The 19,651-nt window shown below is 40.1% G+C and overlaps 1 protein-coding gene across 2 annotated transcripts in view; it reads left to right on the top strand.

The window, feature by feature from the left end:
• The window catches only part of LOC111869393 (cell division cycle protein 27 homolog), a 29,790-nt gene extending 13,332 nt beyond the window's left edge, over window positions 1-16,458 (top strand). For both annotated transcript variants that reach the window (XM_023860896.2, XM_023860895.2), the window contains exons 7-15: window positions 1,056-1,238; window positions 2,118-2,364; window positions 3,152-3,332; window positions 4,498-4,723; window positions 5,190-5,317; window positions 7,344-7,461; window positions 7,694-7,897; window positions 8,091-8,247; window positions 16,054-16,458. In XM_023860896.2, coding sequence (XP_023716664.1) covers window positions 1,056-1,238; window positions 2,118-2,364; window positions 3,152-3,332; window positions 4,498-4,723; window positions 5,190-5,317; window positions 7,344-7,461; window positions 7,694-7,897; window positions 8,091-8,247; window positions 16,054-16,157 — 1,548 coding nt within the window. In that variant the 3' untranslated portion in view covers window positions 16,158-16,458. The remainder of the gene's footprint in view (window positions 1-1,055; window positions 1,239-2,117; window positions 2,365-3,151; window positions 3,333-4,497; window positions 4,724-5,189; window positions 5,318-7,343; window positions 7,462-7,693; window positions 7,898-8,090; window positions 8,248-16,053) is intronic.
• The last annotated feature ends 3,193 nt before the right edge of the window (window positions 16,459-19,651 follow it).

Below are 19,651 nucleotides of genomic sequence, written 5' to 3'. Positions count from 1 at the left end.
CATATCTAGGTGTATGACATTTGCCTGAGGAGAGGGATCAGTTACAGGAGCTTGCGAACATGGTAGTGAACCCTCAGATTCCATAAAATAGGAGGAATTTCAGAGTGACTGGTAGCATCTCAAGGAGAACTGCTATGTGGAGTTAGATTAGTTGAATAATCACCACCTCCTACATGCCATCCAGTGAAACTATTGCTTTGAAGTTGAATAATGGCCCTGACAAATATAAGAGAACTTTTCACCACTTGTTTTCATTTCAAATAGTACAAGTATGGAATAGATGCTACATGAGATGATCAAATTTTGTGGCTCATTATTTTCACATTTTTCACCACGACCTTGGTGTATGTTGTTCCACAAACTGCAATAGTAAACTATAAACTTAGGAGTAATTGTAGAATATGATAGGGGACTCTTAAATCAGGGTTCCTCTGTGCTTTGAAATATTCATAGTACAATGTATGCATTGCAAAATGAACTGATATATTATGACAGAAGTCAGAAGTATGTATATATAATTACCGGTTCTGTGATTGAAATTTTATTCCACAGTCTTCCTCAAACAGTGATTCATGAATCCCTTGCCGTGACTATAAATCTTTCAAGGGTTATTCCTGACAAAATAATATTAGTAACAACATGTTTATTTATGGAAATAAAAGTTACAAAAAATTGTAGTGGTAATTTTCAATGTAGTTCAAGAATATACATATAAATGCACATGCACAAAGAGAGAGAGAGACAGAAAATCAACCAGAATGATTGTTGTACATAGCTGAGATGTCTTGTTAAGCTGGCTTTCTTTTAGAAGGGGAAGTATTTATTAAACATCATGAGAAAATTGAGTGGCATGAACATGAGCCAGGTTAATTGATTTAAAAAATGAAGGTGAATGGGTGAAAGATATTCCTGGGGGAAAATCATGATTTTTGGGGGAGGGGGTACAGAGTTATGGGAACAGCTAGTATACCAGCATATTATTTGACAGCTCACAAATTATACATATTTTCAGCAAAAATATGTAAATAATAATACTCCAATTATTTTGCCTGTAGCAATTGATTAGTCGTAAGGAAACACCTCTGCAACAGAGCAAGCCAGTATTCAGCCAGACTAGTAACACTAGCAACACATCAAACATTGTACCAACACCAAGTCCCACAACACCGCAGGCTCCTCTCCAACCTGGGTCAGTTCGGAGAAGCTCCCGGCTCTTTAGCAACAGCTACTCTGTAAAGGTTAGTGTTTCATCCTTTAGGTTATTGTTGAGAAGGTAGCTATGATCATAACATTTTGGACTTTCATTTCACTGATGTCAATTGCTGTTATCAATTCTTATGCTGCATTAATTATTATCATTATTCTTGATATCAGTATAGTGAACCAAATGCTTTGTGAATTTAATTTCTTGTGATTATTGACACAAGTTATGGTGTGAGCATCTGGTCTGTGATAACTGACAGTTTTTATAAATGTAATTGACTTTTATATTAGAATATACAGTAGAACTTGGTTATAACGTCATCAAAGGGACCTAAAAATAGTGTCGTTATAAACAAATGTCGTTGTAACCGAAATGGGCACTTCCACAGTAGCCTTATGTTAGTCACGTAAAAATCTACCAAAAACAGAGTTAAAATGTTGCATTTTTTAGTGAAATACATAGTTAAGTACAGACTAACGTAACATTAACGTGGAATTGCCCAAATGTGTAATATCAAAGACATATTACAGCGCTTTTCACTGACAATAAACACAATATTTCACGAATCACTTTAACTTTCTCTTCAATGCTTAAAACTTTCCTTTTCATTGCCATGTTTTCGCTACNAAATTCAGGAATGTAAATGACGTTACATACGAGGTTGATGCATTTGTGCATGTCGTACTAAGCAAGGTATAAAAACAGTTGCTTTATGAGGAATTAGTTCGTACCATTGAATATTTGACGCAATAGACAAGGTGTCGCAGAAACCGATGTTGCTGTAACCAAGTTTTACCGTATTTCTCCTTCATAAGACTTCCTGAGTTACAGACAATTATAAGAACTGACTTGTTCAAAATTGGAATTTGGGAAATTATTTGTTCTGTAGATGATTGTGTTTTGTTTATTGCAGGAAAATAACAAAAGTCCAAATAGGAATAAATTTGTAACACCAAAGTCACCTTCTGGTAAAACTAAATCTCGCATCTCCAAGGCAAATCGAAACAAAACGAGCTTCAGTGAATTGAATGAGAGAAATCGAAGTGAAAAGGAGAAAACTGAAACTATAACTTCATCAGACTTGAAGATCATTAGTAATAATGGTGGTTCAGTGCTTAATCCAATAATGCAAGCACTGCAGATGCAGAAACAGTCTTCAGGTTAGTAACCAACTTACTGCCTGCCCAGGACTAGTTGGATAGGTTTCAGTAGTATTTAGCAAATTTAATGCCAACTTTGCAGTTGTCCTGAGAGAGGTGTTCTAGTGATGCAATCATCGGAGACTGGAAGCAAGAGGGACGCTTGGTATTCTGATTCCTTCATGCTTGTGAATGGTATATGATGAAAATAGTAAATTAATGATTATTAGTTATGCCAGAGAAACTAATAATTGTGTGGAATGGTATTTCTATGGCCATTGTGCAAGGCTGGATTAAAACATTCTGTGGAATTGTAACCTAAAAGAGATTGAGAGATGAAAGAAAACAGTTCTCTTCTTGTAAGATTTGAGGCTTTCACGGCGGTGACTATGAAGAAAGCAGTCTTCTGGGATTTGGCACCGTGTATATGTGGTGTTAACCGATGTTTCGGAGGAACGTATCGCCTCCATCTTCAGGGTAGAAGAAAAAATATAAGAATTCTGCAAGCGGAGAGACCGTGAGAACCGGTAAAAGCAGACCGGTCTGCGATACGTTCCTCCGAAACATCGGTTAACACTACATATACACGGTGCCAAATCCCAGAAGACTGCTTTCTTCTCAGTTCTCTTCTTGTTGGCAAGTTATATCAAAAACTTGTATGGACAGGTAAGAAAGTAATTTTTTCTTACAATTTTCCACTGTGAAGGGTGGATGATAAGTGTAATAAATTTTCAGGTCAGGAATGTAAAATAATCCACCGTTACATGATATCATTGTTTGCACCTCAGAGTTTTTGGTTCTCTTGCAGAAGGGTTGATGGCCTTACTTCGGGAATTGGGCACTGCGTACCTTCATTTATCTCAGTTCAATTGCCGGAAAGCCATAGACTGCCTAAACAATCTCCCACCACAGCATTACAGCACAGGTTGGGTCCTCTCACTGCTCGGGAAGGCCTATTACGAGTTGACAGATTACCAGCAGGCTGTCAGGTAACTGGAGATCTATGCCAACTTGAAGCCATAACTGGTATGACAAGTTACCTTAAATATGCCCCACCTCATTTGAACAAAATCTTGTATATGAACCATAATATTGTTATATCTTGCCCGTTCATCTGCATTTTTCTTCTCCGAAATGTTTCAGATGATTATGGTGGTGACCTGCTAGCTTGTACTGTATGTGGTGCTTAAGTTGGCCATTATCAGATTCATCAAAAATGTCTTTTTGTACCACAATTTTTAATGAAATAATATGAATTTCTGTAACTCTGCAATATAATATCTATGCTATTGATCAGCTTCCTTAACAATAAATTTTTATCTTAAATGTATAGACAAGCAGGAATGAGGGATGCTGCATTATATGAATGTATTGTGATACTCTCTGTTCCAGACCAGAGAACACCTTACCACTGAGTGATAAAGTTTCCTCTGTGCTCAAGTATCAAATCATATGGACATAGAAGAGACATTCTTAACCTTGGCACTTCTCCTCATCCTTCCCCCCACCCCACCCCCACTTGGAGCATAGGGAATCCATGAAATGCTTCATTTCACTTCAGTGTTTTAATTTTAGACAGTCAGTAGGACTCCTTGGGCAGGGGGTCAGCCCATCGCTAGGCCACTACCTAAAGTAAATACAGACATCCATGCCTTGAGTGGAATTCCTTAGAATGCCTTAGACCACATGGCCACTGTGATCATCAACACTGGCACTAGATAGAGATTAGTGTTCAGCTTTATCCTCTAGCCACTTCAGTCACTTAGAAGGAACACCCATACTCATTTGGTAGAGCCCTGACTTAAGATGAGGAAAGTCCCTAACCCTGCTGGAAATTGTACCCTGGTTGTCCAGCTTATAACCACTCACTTTACTGACTGAGCATCTTTTCATCAAAATTTAGTTCAGTTGTTTTCTATACAGTTCATACTATGAATTTAGAAACATTGTAGAGAAGCTGTGGCTCAGATACAGTGGGCTTTCTCAGTAAAATGAACTGTTATTTTGTGGAGAGATACTTCACATCACGCATTTGGAAACCTTACATACCACAGCTTCTGTTGTTATCTGTGTAGAGCTGCTTTATCTCTGGTAACTTTTGAATTCTGCCTTGTTATTAGGGTTCAGTAAGATAAATTATTGTTTTCTGGATAGATACTTCAGTGAGGTGCGGGAGCGGGAACCCTATAGATTGCAGCTGATGGAACTGTACAGCACAGCACTGTGGCAACTGCAGAAAGAAGTGACATTGTCTACTCTGGCACAGGACCTTGTGGCACAGGATCGTTTGTCTCCTGCTGCTTGGTGTGCCACAGGAAACTGCTTCAGTCTCCAGAAGGAGCACGATACTGCCATCAAGTTCTTCCAGAGGGCTGTACAGGTATATAGACAAAGGACTAAAATACAGATCAGGATATTTAAAACATTAATTTTTGACACCAGCAGAAGATGTTTTAATTTGACCATAATTGAAGGTTATAGTTTAGCCTCCTGTTGCACTGATTTATTCTGACCATCTTAACATTTTTAATATTTAAAATTTAGCAATATATATGACGAATATATATTTTAGTTATTTTAGTATAAAGACAACAGGGTATGCAATGCAGTAGTTCGACATACTTTGAAAAGCACCTGAAGATGGCACTTTAGTGCTGAAACATGTAGTGCAAGAGAGAAGAGTAAGGTGAATAAATGTATGCACTGTAAGACGGTCAGAATAAATCATGGACATAATTGAAGGTGTTGTACCACATGAATGGGAATATGGAAGTTGTCTGTTATGCCTCAGAGGTTACAATATGATTATAAGTCTTGGTATTTACTTTTATTGATTGGCATTTCAGGTGGATCCTACATTTGTATATGCATACACCCTCTTGGGGCATGAATATGTCACGACAGAAGAGCTGGACAAAGCAATGAGCTGTTTTAGAAGTGCAGTGAGGATAGATGCAAGACACTACAATGCCTGGTGAGTGATGATACATGTGCTGTAGAAGGTTCTCTCTCTCAACACAGTGGATCATGATGAAAAGAAGACCAAATAACATAAAAGTCTTAGTGAGATTGTGGAGACTGGGGCTAAAGTGATTAGAGAGTGAAGCTAATTACCTCTGTCTATTACTGAAGCCTAGAATGCCAGGAGACTGGCCCTCTACCGCCCATATTTCATAATATGGGGCTTTGTTTTTACAATTGGAACATACAGGGGGTGGACAAAATAATGGAAACACTAAGAAATTGAATAATAAAATTTGTTTGTATGTTTACATTGAAAGAACTTCAGTTGGCAACACTGAATGTTCTCTATTACGCTCTATAATGCTTGTGTCAGTGCATTATCAGTCGTGTTGACTGACAGTGTATGCGAAAGAATAAGAATATTGGAGACTTGTCCGATTTTGGAAGAGGACAGATTGTTGGTGAGTGTTTAGCTGGACTATCTGTGACAAAGACCGCCATGTTATTAGGTATATCGAGAGCAGCAGTTTCTAAGGTTATGTTGGCATACATGAATAATGGGAAGACAACATCAGAGAAAGAGAAACAGTGGGTGAAGATTAGCAATGACAGAAAGAGATCATCGTACATTGAGGAGGATTGTTTACAAAAATCAGCCATCATGGCCAAATTACTCCAAGGGAGTATGTAGGTAGGTTGGGTAATCAGGTGCATCCCATGATCCAGTTGTTATTTCCGAACAATGAGGCAGTTTCCCAAGAAGACAATGCCTCCATTCACACAGCAGGAACTGTGGTTTGAGAAGCATGAAGGTGAACATCAATGTCTTCCAGGATCAGCACAATCACCAGATTTGAACATCACTGAACAACTCTGGCCAGTTTTGGAGACTAGACCGAGGAACAGATTCCCACCTTCAACATCTCTAAAGCAACTTGAACACGTTCTTCAAGAAGAATGGTATAAAATTCTGCTAGAGTGTGTTCAAAACTTGTACAAGTCCATTCCAATGATTGCAGCTGTACTGAAGGCAGAAGGTGGTCCACCACCATATGAATAAAGAAATGTGTACAGTAGCTGCAGTGTTTCCATTATTTATCCAGCCCTGTACATTTTGTGGTACATACACATAATGATTTGCTATAGTTAATTTCATCTGTGTTCTTTAATTACATAAATTACTTGAATGATAAGGGGCGCATGGTAGCGTAGTTGGTTGAGGCACTATGCTACAAGCCAGAAGGTCACGGGACCAAATCCCAATGAGGTCATTGAATTGTTTTCAATTTACCTAATCCTTCCAGCCGCATTATGGTCCTGGGGTCGACTCAGACCCTAACGGAAATGAGTACCAGGAATATTCTTGAAATGTTCTTGTGGGTAAAGGGTGGCCGGCACGTAAGGCTGACAGCCTTACTGCTGTCTATGAGCTGATTGTCTAGAAAATGTGGGAACCTCAACATTTCACAACCCACAACTCTTTATTGACCATCACAACACAACAAACAGAAAAAAATCAAGGAAAACGCCCAGCTATGGTTACGCTACATGTTTCAGCCATTAACTAATCTCAGAACCCTATGGGCCTCCACGGCCTGTTACAGGGATACCTTTACTTTACTTTACTTACTTGAATTATATAGCTTTTCCATATAAAAGTAAAGTTTAAAAAAATATTCCAAACATGTAACTGAATGCAGTACGTTCCCAGTTATTTGTATACAGATTATTCACTTTGTGTTTCATTGACACATTTTGTTTCTTCTTTCCTGTTTATAACCTGCTCAGTGTACAGAATATTTTTGTAGCTGCTTTTGTATGTGTGTGCCTGCATGTTCACAGGTATAAGAGAGAGAGATTTGCAGTCCAGCATGTGTTATGATCATTATTCATTATTTGTGTTTCTACTCCCCACCATTGGTCTGTATAAAGTGGCAATATGCTGTATGTGGTTAGATAATTTTACTTGTTAATATCAGCATGATGTGGCTTCAGAAAAATTTGACAAACAATTTGGAATTTTATTTTTCTTATAGGTATGGTATTGGAACTATTTATTCAAAGCAGGAGCGATATTTACTGGCTGAAATACATTTCAAACGGGCTCTTTCTATTAACACCCAAAGCTCAGTTCTTCTATGTCACATAGGAGTGGTAAGTTTGTAGTTATTTAAATTAAATTACAAGAACAAATGCTGAAGTGTGTCCTCTCATAAGAGACAAGATTTTGTTGGAGGTCCTAAGGCATGGCTAAGAATATAATTATGGGATTTCAGGGAGTGTCTGGGTTGTAATGTTCACCTTTTTCCTTGTTTCATAATCTCCATCCTTGTCAGCAAAATATAAGAAGTATAGATGTTTGTGATATTGTTTTTTTAATTGCTAGGTTCAGCATGCATTACAGAAAACAGAAAAGGCATTGCAGACCCTGAATAATGCAATTGCTAATGATCCCAAGAATCCACTATGCAAGTTCCATCGTGCATCTATATACTTCGCAGCAGGCAGACATGCAGAGGCACTTAAAGAACTGGAAGAGCTGAAAGAAATTGTTCCCAAAGAGTCATTAGTTTATTACTTAACAGGAAAAGTAAGTAGAATATCAGTCATTTTGAGGTAATACTTTCCTGTAATAAAAAGATTACTGCATTAGACATTTCAGTTGTTCAAACATCTAAACTAGTATAATATAGTCATTGTATTATTGTAGTCCAGATGAACTCTGTTCACTTACTCCTTATGTGTATTTGGAATCAACTGCACTTTTTTTTCTTTTTATGAAGGTACATAAAAAACTAGGCAACACGCACTTAGCCTTAATGCACTTTAGCTGGGCAACTGATCTCGACCCTAAAGGGGCCAACAGTCAAATCAAGGAGGCCATTGATCCTGCCTTGAACCACAGTCAGGCTGAGGAGGACACATCAACTACACATCCAGGTTTGTAACAAAAGTACTGTAATGCATTTTGAATGCTGAAAAGTCATCAGGCTAATTTTGAACACATATAAATAGTGATGAGCCAGAAGGTTGTGGGTTCAAGTCCTGATGAGGTCATTGAATTTTTTTCAATTGACCTGATCCTTCCAGCCACACTGTGGCCCTGAGGTCGACTCAGCCTCTTAACAGAAATGAGTACCAGAAATCTTCCTGGGGGTAAAGGGCGGCCGGCGCATAGGGCTGACAACCTTGCTGCCATTTATGACCCGATTGTCTAGAAAATGTTGGAACCTCAACATCTCACAACCCTATAGGCCTCCACGGCCTGATACAGGGATACCTTTACTTTTTTTTATATATATAAATACTGATAGGAGCTGGGCTGGACGATCAAGGGGCTGGAGTTTGAATCCCAGCAGGGTCAAGATTTTTCTCTTCTTGGTGTCCAGACCAGCTCTGGGGTTCACCTAGCCTTCTATCCAATGGATATTGGGGGCACTTTCCCCAGGGGTAAAGCAGCTGGGATTTGAAGCTGACAATTCACCTCCAACTAGCACTGAGGTCAAGAAAATGTGGATCTATACATCCACTCCCCATACGTCTTCTTGGCATAGTGCTTAATTAGTTAAGTACAGGGACAACTTTACTATATAAATACTGATGCTTAGATTTTATCGCATGTAGCCTAAATTATTCTATATGAATTCCATATCATGAGAGCCATTTATTGAATGAATGTATAAGGGGTGGGCCTTCTCGGCCCTTGCACCGCGACCTACAATGGTCTGTTGTGCTTCCCCTTTTGATTATCCCCTCAGCAATCCTAAGCATCGAATGAAGCACAGGATTTTGTACGTGGGGGTGTCCATAAAGTATTGATCCAAGTGACATAATCTTAAAGAAGCTAAGGCCTCACATTCACACAGGATGTGTGTGGCTGTTTCAGTTTCTTCTTGACACCTCTCACAAGTGGGACTATCACTTAGTCCCAGTTAGAAGAGGTGTCCTTTAAGGTGACAGTGTCGTGTAAGTAGTCCCACCAACCATAGTAGCTGGTTCCTGTTTAACTTCAACAGTTCCTTCGCTCTTTTAGCAGAGGGTCCTCGTATGAGTCCCTTTGCTTGCCTGAATCCAGTCAAGGATCCCCAGTATTTCTTGTGCTTCATATTTGTCCAGTCCCTGATTGCCTTTCTAGCAACTCCTATAGAGATGCCACAGGCTGGTTCAGGTTCTATGCACGGATGTGCAGCTCAAATCTTAGCTAATTTGTCTGCTGTTTCGTTTCCAGCAATAGCCTCATGCTCTGGCACCCATATCAGTTGTACCCTGTTATGTTTGGCCAGTTCCATGAGGGTTTGGTGGCAATCCCAGACCAATTTTGAGTTGATCTGGTGTTTGTCAAGCACTTTAAGTGCAGCCTAGCTGTCAGATAGAATGTAGATGTTCCTATTTCTGTAATTCCTATCTAAATTCTCCATAATACATGCCATAATGGCATATACTTCTGCCTGGAATACTGTCGTGTACTGCCCAAGGCTGAAACTAAGTTTCTGCTTTGTGCCATAGCAGTACACACCAGCTCCGGTGCCCTTATTTATCTTGGAACCATCTGTATACAAGATCAGTCCCCCTTTTCTCTTGGGCCAAGACCCGTCTTCCCATTCACTCCTGTCAGGAAATCTGATTGTGAAGGGTTTTTCATATACATGTCTCAGTATCATTTTGTCAGACCCCATTTGTAATATAGGTTTTTTTTTTCATGTTTTGAGTTATGTATGCATGTCCAAAACTATCGGATCTAGATTTCCATTGATCACTGCACTGGAGATGGTAGATTCCTGCCCTGGCCTCTGCCTCCAACTGTAGATGCAGTGGGAGGAGTCCAAGGAGTATCTCCAGTGCAGCTGTTGGAGATGTTCGAATTGCTCCTGTGATACCCAAGCAAGCAAACCTTTGCAATTTGCTAAGTTCTGCCTTGCTTGTCCTGAGTTTAACTCTGGGCCACCATACTGTGGCGCTGTATGTAATTATGGGTCTTACAACCGCAGTGTATCCAGTGCACAACGTGCGGCTGCAGTCCCGAAGTTTTAACAAACATGCTTCTGCATGTACAAAAAACCTTATAGGCTTTATTGATGACCTTGTCCAGCTGCTTTTTCCAAGTCAGTCCCTTGTCTACTACTAGACCAAGGTACTTGACATCGCTGGAGAGCTGGATCGTCTTATTGAAGAGGGTCGGTTCCTTAAGGCCCTTTATATTTCTCTTCCTAGTAAACGGTATAATTACCATCTTATTAGGATTGATGGAAAGACTTGTTCTTTCACACCATCATTGGACCATGTACAGAGCTGTTTGAAGACACTCTGATACTGTTGAAAGTAATTTTCCGTTTATGAGGATTGCTATGTCATCAGCATATCCTACTCTATAATACCCATCATCATTAACCTTTATGAGCTGAAGGACACCGTATGGAGACCTTTAAAGTAAAGCCGAGGTGGCCGAAAGACACCATATGGGTATGCGCAGTCCACGCGTGCGCACAGTGTTTTAAAATCTAATTTTAAGATAGAAATTCTTGTTCTACTTACATTATTTTTGGACACCAGCTTTATAAGTAGACTGTCTTCCCTCCTGCATCATCTAACTGAATGTTGCATGTCACTGAATGCAGAGTCCGACATCGCAATTCATGCACTTTGTTCGTAATTAACTCTGTTTTCCACGCGAAGGGCACTCACGCAATGTCAGTCTCGTATTAGCAGGAAGTAGGTCAGTGATGGCGAGTGGTCTCCTGTATTCGTAACGCTTATAAAACATCGCAATTTCAACTATGCACCATGGCCCATTTTCGCATTGAAAAAGCCGAAATTGAGAGGCTGCTTGTAAATCACACCATTCAGAATGCGGTACATAAGACTGAAGCACGTAGAAGAAAGGGGCCATGTGCGGACCTTTCTACGTTATTTTTGGACACCAGCTTTATAAGTAGACTGTCTTCCCTCCTGCATCATCTAACTGAATTTTTCATGTAACTGAATGCAGAGTCCGACGTCGCAATTCATGCACTTTGTCCGTAAACTCTGTTTTCCACGTGAAGCATACACAGGCAACATCATTCTCGTATTAGCAGGTAGTCAGCCAGTGTTGCCGATTTGCCTTCTCTAATCATAACACTTATAAAACATCGCAATTTCAACTATCCCCCATGGTCCCATTTCGCATCGAAGAAGCTGAAGTTAATAGGCAGCTGATAAATGTCACCGATTTAGAATGTGGTACATAAGACTGGAAGTACGTAGAAGAAGGGGCCATGTGCGGGCCTTTCTAAGAAGCATAACACTACTTCTTGTGTGGCAGATACGTGTATACACAGACAGTCTCTGAGGGAGGTGACCTCATTCCTGTATACAGAAAGGTTGGAGTGCTATAAAAGCATAAACATTTCATCCCCTTTTGAAGATAAGCCAGTACCAGTAGGAAAGATGTCAGCAGCAGGCATTTATACTGCAGAAACGTTTTGTGCAGAAACTGACTGCAGTTTTGTGGACGGACGCTCAAAATTGGGAAAAAAAAAATTTTTTGGAATCAGTGTAACAATTTTTACAAATTCTAAAATCTGTAAATTGCAATATCTGATTCTATATTCTTTCTAGATAAAAGCAGTGTTTATTTCAATCGTTTATCACAAAAATTGCAGAAATCACAGCATTTTGAGTAACATGATTACAATTTTTATTACTCTACAATGGTGGGCATTTAAATTAACTCCATCCCGCTGCCACTACCAGAATTTAAATGGCCCATCCCATAAAGGTTAAGTCCCCACAGGAGATCGTTGACGACCAGGCCCCACAGCAGAGGCGAGAGCATGCCCCCCTGTGGACAACCCCTAGACACGGATGCCCCCAGGGTTTCTCCTGATAATGTAACAGCTATGGTTCTTCTTTCCAGCATAGCACTGGTGCACCTGCATATTGCAGACTCCATGCTATGCTTTCCAGCGGCCTGTTTGGTTATATCAAATGAGGCTATTGAAAGCTCCCTCTTTATCAAGGAATGCTCCTAAGGCAATATCCTTGTGTTCAATCACACTTTCTATGTGTGTTACCATGTTGTGTAGTGTGCTTTCAGTAGATTTACCTGTTTGGTAGGCATGCTGGTTTCGGTGTAGAGGATATGTCCTCAACGCCCTGTCCCTGATATGCCTATCCACTATTTTCTTCATCATTTTCAAAAGGAAAGACAAGAGGCTGACTCCTTCGGTGACTAATTCCAGACTTGCTTCTTCTATGGAGGCTAATACCAAACTGTCTTCTTCAGCGGTTATTGGCAGATTCGCTGTTCGAATGCATTCAACCCTGTTTTATAACCTCGGCCGCTGCTATGCAAACGAGCCTTTGTTGTAACCGTGGAAACTCATCTCTATGCAGTGCTCACTGTTAGAATTACTGTATCGCTATTGTTACTTCCTAGGCAACGGCCTGTTCTAGCGTTTCCATGGAAGTAACTCTTCTGGATTCCAAACATGTTACAATATGATTATTAACATATATGCATGATCTCACATTTTCTCCAGGTATGACAGAATAAACTGTTCCCCTGAATTCGTTAAGTCTCTTATTTGGCCCCTATATATCCAAGGTTCCTGAATAAGTGCTACGTCTACTTTTCCTTCAGCAAGTTGTCGACTTAAAATTGCCGTAGCAGCCTTGCTGTGGTGTAGGTTAATTTGAATGAATCGAATGTTGTGTGTAAATGTCGTGTGTATGTATGTGTTGTTGTTCATTGTGTAATGCTGGGAAAGGTGTCCTCTTCCATACCTTCTTCCACAGCACTTTTTCCTTTATCAGACTTGGTTTCCTCTGAGGGAGGTCCTTGATCTGGTAAGGTTGGGTTGATGACAGAAGAGATTGTCTCCTCATCAGATACTCTCTTCCGGTCAACTGAGGACGTGGGTACATCATCCCCCTCCCCCTCAGAGGCAAAGTTGGAAGATACCGTATCTGACACAGGTTCTGTCCAATGCTGAACTGAAGGATCATTCAGCACCTTAACAGTCCCCTGTGAGTCCTGTGAATATTTTGTAACCAATCCTCTGTATAATAGTATAAGAGTCCCAGTCTATGAATAAGATAAGCCTCTGGCCTTTCAACTCAGATTGCTTATCGAGTACCCTCCAGTTCTCAGTATGAAGTCCTGGATTGAGGTCTGCAGTCCATTTCAGCAGTTCTTCCTGATTCTGGGCAACTTTGTCCCTAGTCTGGAGAGCTACTTTAACAGGCTTGGTCAGGTTTTTGGCATCAGTAGCCTTCAGCCTGGGCCCTGATTCCAGCCTGTGGTTGTCAGTGGCTTTGGTGAGCCATTGACCAGACTGTTGGTCGGTGCATGCATAAATAAGTGCACCTCTCACTAGTCTGTAGGATTTCAGGTGTGGTAGTTCTCCCTTTGGAGTCCTATGTAACACCTCCCTCAGTGTTTCCAGAATGGAATTCTGGTCGTCTTCAGTAAGCTTATCCTCAGGATAAGTTTCCTTGAAGATAGCTACCTTTATATTGGTCAGATCCTCCTTGTCATTCCCTTGCCCCTTAGAGTCCCTGGGCCTTTTCAGAGTTCTGGCCGTTTCTGTAGGGGTATTGTCCTCCAACCTTGGCCATTAAAGGTACCAGTGGGGGTTTCTTCCCGCTTGGACAAGCCTGCATTACCTGGTTGCTGACTGTCCCCAGTTCCTACTTTGCTTGCCCCAGCTCTTGCCTTTCTTAACTTCCATCTAGCGCATCCAGACAGGGCTTTCTTCGCTAGACGGGGTCCACCTACTCCAAAGACTAGGTGTCCCAATCCTTCTCCTGCTGCAGGTGTGCTAGAGGTACTAGCCCCCTGCTGTGATATGTCAGTACTACTGTCTCCCAAGAGAGGAGTCCTCAGGTAGGTTTTGAACCACTGGTTCATGCCTGCCTTTGGCTGAAAGTTCAACAGCAGGTTCGCTGGTTGCAGCCGGGTCCAGCCCCCTGCTGAAGCATTTCTCATAGGGATCCCTTTGGAGGGGGGGTCCCTCTTCAGTTTAAGGTCCTTACAACCAGTTTTTGATTTGGTTCCTTTATTCATTTCGGTCCCACGAGACATGGGGATTTAAAAGGTCACCACCTGCAGCACCCCATACGGGTGGAAGACATAAATACAATGGGGTGCTGCCTGGTGCCCCGAGGGGATCGTTCAAGACACTGGCTAATTACCACCCCAGTGCCATGCAGCCCTCAGCATGATGCCTCACACCTTGACTTAGGTGGATTGGTCCTGTTGTGAATGAAATCCTCACAAGCCTCTAGGACCAAGAGACCAAGGGTGCCTGTTCAGGGGTAGAGGGGTATCCCAGATGATTAATGGAAGTGCGACACCAGTTGGTCATGAGGTTTCGACCAGGGCAACCTGCATGAGAGAGTCACCCCTGGGGGTGGCCTATGAGCTCACCCTTCCACATGGGTTAGTCAAACCGTTTTAGAGTGTTGAGCCTGAAGGCTTGCGGCACCTTATCGGTACTCTATGGAGACAACTCAAATAGCCGAAGCTACCCCCATGGGAGTGCTCTCCTGCATTTATCCTGGGTACACCGTAGTGATACCCAAGAGTCATTATGCCACCACATGGGAGGCTCCGATCATAATGCCATTGCCCTTTATGGAAACTTGGCTCCCAGCCCTGGTAGGTCATACTGATCCAGACCCCGATACTGTTGTTGCCCAGAGGGACCACAAGGAGGTGTCCCAATGCATCCCTGGTCCATGATGCATCCCCACCAAAAATACAGCCATGGTTCGGCAAACCTCATTGAGGATGGCATCATTACCACCTGCAACATGTGACATAAGAAAGTCACAGTTACCCTGCCAGCCATTTGTTGACTGACATAAACTGTAAGAACACGTGCTAAACATTGTGCCACATAGGAAATATCCAACTGCTGGCACATAACAGAATAAACGTTAGCATTCTACTTCTCTAACTGCAGGTGTAAATACAGCAAATTGGTAGCTGGATGTATGAAGCTGACAGAAATCCTGAACTTCAGCCATACCTTACAAGCAGAATTATATGTTCAATCAAAACTGTGTACATGAAAGATTCAGATAACCTTCTGTCCAGAACTGATACTGGCTTTTGGTATATTTGATTGTCTCTTAGTAACCGTTATTCTCTAAATATGTCAGGAATAGATGTATGGTGGTTCTTCACCCTCTGGTGGCAGAAAAGAATAAACAGAAGAAACTCTGCAGTATTTACAACAGGCAAAACTTTAAACCACACTGTTGGTTGTGTGTATTGATATAAAATAAAAGGTGAAGCTATCCCTGTAACAGGCCGTGGAGGCCCACAGAGTTGTGAAATGTCGAGGCTCCCACATTTTGTAGACAGTTGGCTCACAGATGGTTGTGAGGTTGTCAGCCTTATATGCCAGCTACACGTTACCCCAGGAAGATTCCTAGTACTCATTTCTGTTGGTGGATGAATCAGCCCCAGGGCTGTAGTGCAGCTGGAAGGATTTGGTCATTTGAAAAATCCAGTGACCTCATCAGGGATCAAACCCATGACCTGCCAGCTTGTAGCATAATATCTCAACCAGCTACACTACCATATGCCCCTGTGTATCAATATATGTGGAAAGAATAGAAAATCATAATGTGTTATAATGCGATTATTTAAATTTTAAAACAGTTTCTGGCATTAATGCAGTTACAGAAAATTTCCTATGCTCATTTCTTTTTACTTTGTTTCATAGAAATAAAAAGAATATTTGGTTTGTCCTGCAGGTGAAGACTATCCTAGTGAAGGCAGTTCAGCCCCACAGCATGAGTCCTCGCAGGAAGGTGCTGAGTTTGTTTCAATGAGGGATGAGAGTGACGAGAGTCTGTAAAATCCCAAGTTCAGTTCTGTAACAAGAGAGACTCTTCATAACATATTTATATGACTGTTTTCCAGCATAATTATAGTTCTTTATTTGTGGAACACAAGGATAGGGTTCTTATCATGAAAGATTGAAAACAAAATTTAGAACATTTGCCTGGCGGGTGAACAAACCTAAGTGAATTTGTACTTAGCCAATAAGCTTCATTATATCAGTCATCAGGCATATATTTAACCCTTTGACATGCTCAGAATACATACATCCAGTGAACTGAATTATAAAAAATAAATGCTCCAGATTATCATAGAAATTATATATTACATTTGTTCTCCAGTAAGAAAATTACTTTGACTTCCCATCATAGCAGCAAATTTCCTACGGCAAACTATGCCAGTGAGTTAATAGGAAGGTGAGGAATGAGGGTTTAATGGTGTCTTCCAACTTTGTATTTGGTTGATGGTCTGACTTTAGTAGATCATCAGTTTCTTAACAGTGTGGGGCTGAAGGGCTCATTTTTGGTTGTGAACAGTGAGACTCCTTGGATGTCAGTATGGATGTTTTCTGGTATCGGTTTGAACGGCAAATACTTCCTCCTGACAGCAGCATTAGCAGGCCTCTAAACCCAAGTTCTTTGTCTTGCAGATTTCCCACTTTTATGGGTTCCCTGTTCTCAGACTGTATACTTGTTGACAGTTCCAGTCTCCTTCCTAAAAATTGTTCCCTCAGATTGTTTTACCATTTTCATGTAACCACCATGTCTTTGGTCTTCTCCTCCTGTCTTCCAGTTGATATCCAGTTAATTAGTTGTTTTGACCATCTGTGTTACTCCATTCTCTCTGTATGTAGATGCCACATTGTGATTTCTGTCTTCTGTACTAGATTGAAAGTCATTTTGCACCCATTTTTATCAAATCACTTTTAAAATATCTCTCTCACAGATTCATATCTGCCAATCTCAGCCAATTCCTTTCTCTCTGGTTAAGTTCCAGCTTTCTACTTTTATGATACTGTATGATGTTTTCATTTCTTCCCTTCTGTATTCCTTTTGATAATTCTTAAAATTCCATTCAACATTTTTTTTAAGTTTGCATCCTGTTGCGTGTATACAATCAACATATACAAATTCCACCATCAACACAACAATTGTTTATTAACATATATAGTACTACATGTTTTGACCTTAACGGGCCATCCTCAGGTGTTGTAAGTCTCGCACACTCAGCTACTGAACTTAACGCTTGTATTCCCATTTATATACATATTCATTTCATTAACTAGATGAGCCCAGACTAGACATTGATTCAAACAGGAATCATACGTTTGATTAAACAGTAAAAATAACAGGTTAAAACTAAATCTAAAATAGATTTTAAATGATTTTTAAAATGTCATGAGCTGTGATGAGCTTTGTGACTGTTGTTGTAGTAGACCATGCATAGGCTTCATCAAATTCTTCTATTATTTGCTGTGTTAAACCGTTGTGTTTCTATTAATATGTTAACTTTTCCTAGAGAGTGAACTACTCCTCTTCCATATTGTCGGATGCCAATTTACGGTTAATGTTATGTTGTTTATTTTATTTTTATTTATATGCTGTGTGGTTTATACTGCTGTAGGTTATTAACTATAAATTGGCATCCGACAATATGGAAGAGGTGGAGTTCATTCTCTAAGAAAAGTTAATATGTTGATAGCAACACAACAGTTTAACACAGCAAATAATAATAGAATAATATGGTGAAGGCTATGCATGGTCTACTAAAACAACAGACACAAAGCTCGTCACAGCTCATGACATTTTAAAAATCAATCTCAGATTTAGTTTTAACCTGTTAGTTTTACTGTTTAATCACATATATGATTCCTGTTTGAATAAGTGTCTAGTCTAGTCTGGTCTAGCTGATGAATTGAATATGTATAGAAAGTAACTTTTTGAACCATATGTATATAAATGTGAACGCGAGCATTGCATTTCAGTGGTTGAGTGTGTGAGACTTGCAGTACCTGAGGATGGCCCGTTTGGGTCGAAACATGTAGTGCTATACATGTTAATAAACAATTGTTGCAGTGACAGTGGAATTTGTATACATTGATTCCATTCAATTTCCTTGTTAATCTCACCTTCTAGTAGAGCTTGACTGATAGTGGTATAAACCTTGCACATAATTATTTCCCTTATGACACTGAAATACAATTGATAGTATCCATTGCACATACAGACTTTCATTTTGTAACATTCTCAAAAAAAAAAATAAATAAAGGTAAAGCTATACCTGTGACAGGCTCTGGAGGCCCATAGGGTCATGAGACTTTGAACCTTTCCATTTTCTAGACAGTCAGCTCACAGATGGTGGTAAGGTTGTCAGCCTTATATGTTGGCTGCCCTTAACCCCAAGGGAGATTCCTGGTGTTCGTTTCTGTTAGAGACTGAGTCGACCCCAGGGCCATAGTGCGGCTGGAAGGATTAGGTCAATTGAAAACTCCAGTTACCTCATCAGGAATCAAACCCATGACCTTCTGGCTTGTAGTGTAGTGCATTAACCACCTATGCTACCACAAGCCCCCGCAGCATTCTCGTGGAATATTTAGTTCTGTTGTATAGAATGCTATGACATAAACTCTGTTTGAACTCCAAAAGTAACTTCTTCCATGATTTAAAATGTCCACTTCACACTACAAATTTCTTGCCACCAAAAATGTTTCTTAGAAAAGTTCTCCTACCAAATTTCATGAGACATATGTTCTTATTATTTGGAAAAATGCACTGCAGTGATCAGTAATGCCTGTAGTAAGCAAGAATGACCTTGCATGACTGCATTAATTTAATTTTGTTGCATGTAGAGTCATTTCAAGCATACAGTTTTTCATCATTTCAATTGACTATTCCTGTATTTTGGAAAATCTGTTCCAGAGGAATGAACCTTCCATATTCATTGTAACGTTAATTTCAGTATTGTATGGAATCTTGTGCATGTACGTACATGATGTTGACATATTTCTGGCCATATGCATTGCCAAATAATTTCTGAACCACAAATTTCATTAAAGAACTTTCTAGAACACTGCAAGTACTACATCATATTTGAACACTGAGCGGACCATATATAAACAACTGTTTGTCTATATATATGATACAGCAAGCATTTAGTTGCTGGTATAAATGAAATAAACTATGGGGTGCAAATTAAATTATTTGTATAAAATTACAAGCAAAAGGAAGTCATAATACAGGGCTACTATAAATGATTCATTCGTGTTTAAAATGCTATATTTTCCAAAGTATTACACATACATATATGATTGATATATAAAAAGAACCGTAAACTTACCAAGTTTGTATTAGGTGCGCCAGTTGGCAGTACGAGTTCAGTGCCTTTACAAAATGGCAACAAAGCAAGAAAAGAGTTTTTGTTTGTTGAAATATGCGAGATGTTCATCTGTTATAGCAGTGCAACACGCACTCAAAAGAGAGTACAGAAAAGAACCGCCATGTAAACAAAGCA

The sequence above is a fragment of the Cryptotermes secundus genome, unplaced genomic scaffold, assembly GCF_002891405.2.
Source record: "Cryptotermes secundus unplaced genomic scaffold, Csec_1.0 scaffold584, whole genome shotgun sequence".
Lineage (NCBI taxonomy): Eukaryota > Metazoa > Arthropoda > Insecta > Blattodea > Kalotermitidae > Cryptotermes > Cryptotermes secundus.
Note: the sequence above shows the minus strand (reverse complement) of the source record. Positions and strands in the feature narration are given on the sequence as shown.